This window comes from Carassius carassius, chromosome 13 (assembly GCF_963082965.1).
Source record: "Carassius carassius chromosome 13, fCarCar2.1, whole genome shotgun sequence".
Taxonomy (NCBI): Eukaryota; Metazoa; Chordata; class Actinopteri; order Cypriniformes; family Cyprinidae; genus Carassius; species Carassius carassius.
The window spans coordinates 14,740,654-14,747,778 of record NC_081767.1 but is presented as its reverse complement, the minus strand read 5'-3'; the positions used below and the strand labels follow the sequence as shown (position 1 = coordinate 14,747,778).

The 7,125-nt window shown below is 42.3% G+C and overlaps 1 protein-coding gene across 1 annotated transcript; it reads left to right on the top strand.

Annotated features, from left to right (window-relative positions):
• The first annotated feature begins 471 nt into the window (after positions 1-471).
• On the top strand, positions 472-2,488 carry uraha (urate (5-hydroxyiso-) hydrolase a). Its single transcript, XM_059564784.1, has 4 exons — positions 472-746; positions 1,185-1,327; positions 1,512-1,647; positions 1,938-2,488. The coding sequence occupies exons 1-4, from the start codon at positions 702-704 to the stop codon at positions 2,025-2,027; spliced, it is 414 nt and encodes a 137-aa protein (XP_059420767.1). The 5' UTR covers positions 472-701; the 3' UTR covers positions 2,028-2,488.
• The last annotated feature ends 4,637 nt before the right edge of the window (positions 2,489-7,125 follow it).

Genomic DNA, 7,125 nt, shown 5'->3' with positions numbered 1-7,125 from the left:
AGAAGCAAGAGGTTGGACCAAAACATTAATGAATATATCTGAAAATATTGATCCAAACTAATGTCACATAAGATTTATTTTTGCACTTCTGTAGCTCTTTGAGTCCCATGCTTTAAGAATAATTGCAAGTCATTTCACTAAAAAAAATTAAATAAAAAAACCTAAATTTATGCATTTAGCAGACGCTTTTATCCAAAGCGACTTACAGTGCATTGAGGCTATCAAGTTTTACCTATCATGTGTTCCCGGGGAATCGAACCCCCAACCTTGCGCCTAAGAGCACAATGCTCAATAAATAAAAAAATAAATAAAATAATTAGTGTATGAGGACCTTTTTGGCATTTTAAGATATGTATATGCATTTAAAAAGCTCCTTACAGTAATTTTAATTGTGAAAGCATTCATTGCACTTTGCCCCAAGTTATCAATGCAAGGCAAATTACCCAGAGGTCACTGACTTGTTATTTACACTTCTGCAGACACACAGTCCACATTTTTAGTGAAGAAACTCTGAAATCAGACAACCAGCATTTGTGCTCAATTGAGGAATCTGTATCGAATGGATTAAATTTTCTTCTCACAAGTCAGTCATTCATGGGCTGTCGGGTGCTGGCTCATTTGTGATCTCACACTATTCTGCCTCTGCACAGTTTGTATTTATTTTAAACCACTGGTGTGCACTACCACAAAACACACTTCAAATGAACAGACTTCAACATATCAGGTGTCATATGCTAGCATATAAGGTAAGATTATTTTTGTTTCTAAATTAATCAACCAGTTATGAAATGCATATAGTAATAAAGTATAAAATAAAGTACTTGTTGAGATAAGTCTGTCACAAAAGGATGTCTTATGTAACATAGCTATTTACAGTTTTTTTTATCAAAATGCTTTAATTGTCCACAACACACCAGAAAAAATAAAATAAAATAAAAAACCGTATATTTATAGATCACCTACAACAGATTATTATTCTGCAAAATAAAACGTTTCTGCTTTTTAACTGACAGGAAAGTAATCCTGGGCCTATATTATGTTCTCAATATTAAGAAATTTTAAATATTGTGTAATTTTGTCAATAATGTCAATATTTTGGAAGTTTGAGCAGGATTCCTATCATTAAGCTTCTACAGATCATCCTGGATTATACTGCATTCATGTAATATCACTTTCTGCCACAGAATATGAACATAGCCACTACTCTGCCTAGCCCTCTCACAACTCATGTGCTAAATACAGCCAAAGGAGTTCCTGGAGCCAACATGACCATTAGCCTTCATCGCCTAAACCCCATTTCATCAGAGTGGTACTTACTCACAACAGGGTAAACAAATAATCAAAGTTTTGTCAAATTATTCCACTGATTAACTGATTCCAATGATTAAATGTCTTCAGTTTTGTATAAACCAGACTGATTTTATGCATTTTTAAGATTTAGTGAATTCCAAGTAAATCAATTTCAAAAGTTTCTAAAGATCATTAAAATAAAAATAAAATATAAATTATAGGATAACTAATGATGATGGACGGTGTCCTGGGTTAATCACAAAAGAAAGTTTTATTGCTGGTGTGTATAAAATCCGTTTTGAGACTGGAAAATACTGGGATGCCTTGGGGGAGACATGCTTCTATCCATATGTTGAGGTATGACAAAAAACTTTTTACTTAATTTTAAAGTAACCTAGAATTATTATTTTTTTTGTAGCAAATGTTTAGACACTTTCACACCACTTTGCACATTTTGTGTCTCTTACATGACACAATCAGTTTTTATTTTATCATAACATTTGAATCTGGTGTTAAATGATGATATACAAAATGTGCAGACCAGAGGGTCCCTGGGATCAAGAATGAAAACCACTACTTTACAGTCCTTCTAATAACAGCTGTTATTGTGTTAATTATTACTGCATCTCTCTCTCTCTCTCTTTCAGGTCATCTTCACCATTAGTGATCCTTCACAGAAGTACCATGTTCCTCTGCTTCTGAGCCGTTTCTCTTTTAGTACATATAAAGGAAGTTAGATGTAAAGTTCATGAATCTTTCAGTGCCCGTGCAATGATAAAATAATGAAGAATGTTTTCTCTACTGTTGTAATACTTCATAATAGTGTTCAGTTTTTGTTGAAAATGAGTTAATCGTTTACTAAATGTTAATACACATTTGTATATGATTAAAATGTGTTAGTTACAAATTTGTTATCATCTACAAAAGGTTTTGTAAATCTTGAAATCATCACAAACTAATCATTAAATACATAATTAGTAGATATATTATGCGTCACTCACTTAACTTAAAATGGTATCTTGATACACATTGCTCGATCATGAACAAATAACAACCAAATCTCTATAATAAGTAGCCTATTGAATTTGTTGATTCTAATTACAATTTTTATCATTGAGTACTTGTATGTTACACTGTAACAAAATGCTGTAAAACTAGCAAATAATGTTTTCCATTAAAACAGTACAGTGTATCCTGAGCACCTGTGTCCTATAAATATATTAACAGTGATATACTCTGTATACACATGCAGTGGTGTTAATTATGTGTCCAGACTGCCCACCTTCCCTAACTTACTATTCCCTATTATAACTTTAACAACTTTTAATTACCATTGTAAAATTGAAGGAAGTTGACCAATCAGAAGAAAGAAGAAGAAGAAGAAAAAGAGGATGTGGCGTATGAACCAGAATGGGTGAGTAGAAAAGGAAGCAGTAAAGAAAAGAAGAAAGGGCCATCACCAGTATAGTTAGACTTAAGTCACCTGTGTGTGGAACTAGCACATTTACAATCAGCCAGAGAACAAATGCATGCTGTGTTTTGGATTGATGCAGTCGACTGAGGTCGACTTATATATATATATATATATATATATATATTGTGACGAGTCAGCTGGGACTCCGCCCCTTACCTTGACCCTTCCTCCATGAACACTGCCCAACCCACACGAACCCCGTAGCACGACGAGGACACCAGATTCCCTGTTTATTTTGGACACTCTTCCCCTTTGGCCACCTTTTATCCCCTGTTTTATTTGATTTTCTGTTAATAAAAGCCTCTCCGAGGCCTGACACCACACCCACTGTGTCTGTCTTGTGCTCCTCCCGTCACAATATATATATATATATATATATATATATATATATATTAAAGTATATTAAACAAACTTGAATGAAGCTTGAATTAAGTAACACACATTTTGGACTGTCTCTGCTCGTTTGCAATGCAAGGATAAATAAAGAAATTGTTGTTTGAATATGTACAGCATTTTCTTTACTCAGGTTTTATGAATTTGAGGAACGGACTGTCTTAGTCTAGCATTTGACGGCAGTCATAGCAAGTACCAATTAGTCTTAAATAGACTGTGTGTAGCACTTCATTATTAAACATTACAATTTAGTGAAATGACTGAGTGCGCACATACTGAAGTTCTAATAAACTTCATAACCTGTAAGTTGATAAAAAACGTAATATGATGCATTTACTGCCTCAGATGTGGCCGTTCTAATGATGGGCAAGACACATAGATGTCTGACTAGTTAAAAATCATCCTGCCATTTTTATTTTTTATTTCACATCATCTCATAATTAGTGTCCTGCTCACGAAACTTAAAGTCATGTTGGTGGTGACTGGGGTAGCTTGGTGAATGGGACCTGAAGAGCAGAAAATACACCTCTTATCTCTGTTTGTGACTGTGTGTTTTGTGTGGGTTTTATATGATGCGTAGTTAGACTTTAGTCAGGGTAGACAGCATTTACAATTTTTTTGTGGATGAAACTGATGCTATGAGCAATAGACCTAGACTTTATAGTGGCACACACCAAAGACTATAGAAATACAAAGATGGTTCATTCCTATACTTATGAATGGGAGAAACTGCAATGCACAGTATGGCGGAATAGTCCCACGTTCTAAATGAAAGAGCCAATCGCTGATTGGTAAGGTCATTGAGAAACTGCAGCTGCCGTTAGAAGCTCTGGTTCACATAGAATCCCGAGGATAGACCAGCCATTCGCATGCATTCTTAGCGTGTTCTTAGCATGTTATTGTGACGATTCGCAACCAGTGAAAACACAGGGAGACGAGAGATCCAATCGCAGGTATGCTTTAATAGGATAATCCAAATTTGTTGTCAGACATGCCAGGGTCAAAACCAGAAATGCAGTCCAAACAAACAAAATAACAAAACAAGGAAGGAAACAGGAAAAGGGAACGGAACGGAAACTCAGAATGTGAGGAATGGAGAATCTCGGGAAACGAGAAGACTGGACATACGAAGGGTAAGGACTCCATATAAACAACAGGGAAAGACTGGTACTTATAAGGAGGCTAATGACAAATAGATTGCCTGCACCTGGTGCAATTAACTGGAGTGCAATTACTGTGAAGACAGGACCAGACTAGAGGAATTCTAGTGCCTATGGTGAAGTGTCTAAGGGGAAGTGAGCTCACTAGTGGACACCCAGGGAAACAGAGACTGACAGCATGACATTACCCCCTCCTCCATGGAGCAGCTGCCAGATGCTCCACCCGCAACCAAGGGAAAACCAACAGACAAAGAAACTAGGAGGGAGGTGGAGCGGCGGAGGACTAGGGGGAGGGACGGAGGGCCAGATAACATGGTAAACAGAGACAAGAGGACCAGGTAGAATGGGGAAACAGAGACAAGACAACCAGGTAAAATGGGGAAACAGAGACAAGACAACCAGGTAAAATGGGGAGACAGACACAAGAGAAGTGCAACACAAAACAAGGAGTCCAGGAGGGTGGTGGACCGGCGGAGGGACGGAGGGCCAGATCCTAGAGGGAAACAGAACGACAGACACAGACTAGAAACCCAGGAGGGAGGTGGACTGGCGGAGGATCAGGGGGAGGGACGGAGGGCCAGGTCCAAAGGAGGAAACAGACAGAAAAAAAAACAAAAGAAAAAAAAAAACACAAAAAAATAAGTCCATGAAGGACATCACGTGATGCCCACCAGGGCGGAGCAGAAGACCACCACAACCGTGTGGTCCTTGAAGATCACCAGTGACTTGACTCTGTCCTTGAAGATCACCAGTGACTTGACTTGACTCTGAAAGGTCAACGGTGACTAACCCTGACTCTGGAAGGTTGACGGTGACTAACCCTGACTCTGGAAGATCGACGGTGACTAACCCTGACTCTGGAGGGTCCATGAGCACCTGACTCAACTTAGGAGGTTCCACGAGCACCTGACTCGACTTAGGAGGGTCCACGAGCACCTGACTCAACTTTGGAGGGTCAACCGGAACCTGACTCAACCTGTGGAAAGGCAAATGGCACCTGACTCAACTCTGGAAGGTCAACAGGAATCTGACTTGATTCTGGGGAATCAACGTGGAACGTGAAATTCAACGGGCACCTGACTCGACTCTGGAAGGTCAACAGGAACTAGCCCTGACTCTGGAAGGTCAATGGTGACTAACCCTGACTCTGGAAGGTCGACGGTGACTAACCCTGACTCTGGAAGGTCAACGGTGACTAACCCTGACTCTGGAGGGTCCATGAGCACCTGACTCGACTCTGGAGGGTTAACCGGAACCTGACTCAACTCTGGAAAGTCAACGGGCACCTGACTCGACTCTTGAAGGTCAACAGGAATCTGACTCGACTCTGGAGGGTCCACGGGAACCTGACTCGACTCTGGAGGGTCCACGGGAACCTGACTCGACTCTAGATGGTCAACTGGAACCTGACACGCCTCTGGATGGTCAACTGGAACCTGACTCAACTCTGGAGGGTCAACGGGAACCTGACTCAACTCAGGAAAGCCCACTGTAGCTGTCATCCTCTGCAGTGGCTCCGGGCTGGTGGTCACCTTGTGCAGTGGCGCTGGGTTGGTGGCCATCTTGTACTGTGGTGCTGGCTCAGCAGACGTGACATGAACAGACTCTGGATCAGCAGACGTGAACACTCCTGGGAATCTCTAGGATCTTTGACAGCATGGAGAAATAATCCAAAAACGTCTCAGCGGCCATCTTGGGCGTTGGCGCTGAGCTGGTGGCCATTTTGCCTCGTGGCGCTGGGCTGACGGTCCCATCTTGTGCAGTGTTGCTGGACCTGCGGCCATCATGGGCAGTGGTGCGGGACCGGCGGCCATTCTGCGCAGTGGCTCTGGGCTGGCGGCCATCTTGTGCTGTGGCGCTGGGCTGGTGTCCATCTTGCCTCGTGGCGCTGGGCTGGTGGCCATCTTGTGATGTGGTGTTGGGCTGGCTTCCATCTTGCCTCGTGGTGCTGGGTTGGTGGCCATCCTGTGTAATGGCGCTGGGTCGGCGGCCATTCTGCACAGCGGCACTGGGCTGGCGGCCATCTTGAGCAGTGGTGCTGGCTCGGCAGACTTGCGCCTCCTTTCCCCTCTCCGTCCACAGTGGTGAGACGGCGGCTCCCATCCGTTCCTCCAGAACCCAGGGTCGACGGGGGGCCATAGTGGAGAGTGACGTCGGACCTCCTCTCGACCACTCACTCCTGAGCGACCTCCCCTGGTCCCATGAAACACGACCAGGCGGGTACCCTCGAAACCATTCCTCTCCCGCTCGGTGACTGGGGAGGAAATATGAACAGACATACCGCTGGATCTCTTTTGGATGGAGTCCTTCTGTGACGTTTCGTGTACCCAGAGAGACACAGGGAGATAGCAAGATCCAATTGCAGGTATTTATTCATCAAGGTTAATCCAAATCGTAGTCAGAACAAGCAAAGGTCAATACCAAAAGACAGTCCAAAAAAAACAAACAAAAGGGAAGGAACAGGAAAGGGAACTCGGGAAACGAGAGGACTCGGAGGACGAGCAGACTGGGATGAATCTCGGGGAACGAGAAGGCAGGATACATGAAGGGTAAGGATTCCATACAAACAACAGGAAAAGACTGGTATTTATAGGGAGGCTAATGACAATAAAGTGACTGCACCTGGTGCAATTAACAGGAGTGCAATTACTGTGATGACCAGAAAAGACTAGAGGAATTCTAGTGCCTACGGTGAAGTGCCTAAGGGGAAGTGAGCCCACTAGTGGACACCCAGGGAAATAGAGACTAGACAGCGTGACAGGTTCCTGACAATGGGTCTTTAATCTAGATTTTGTAACAAATGTTACA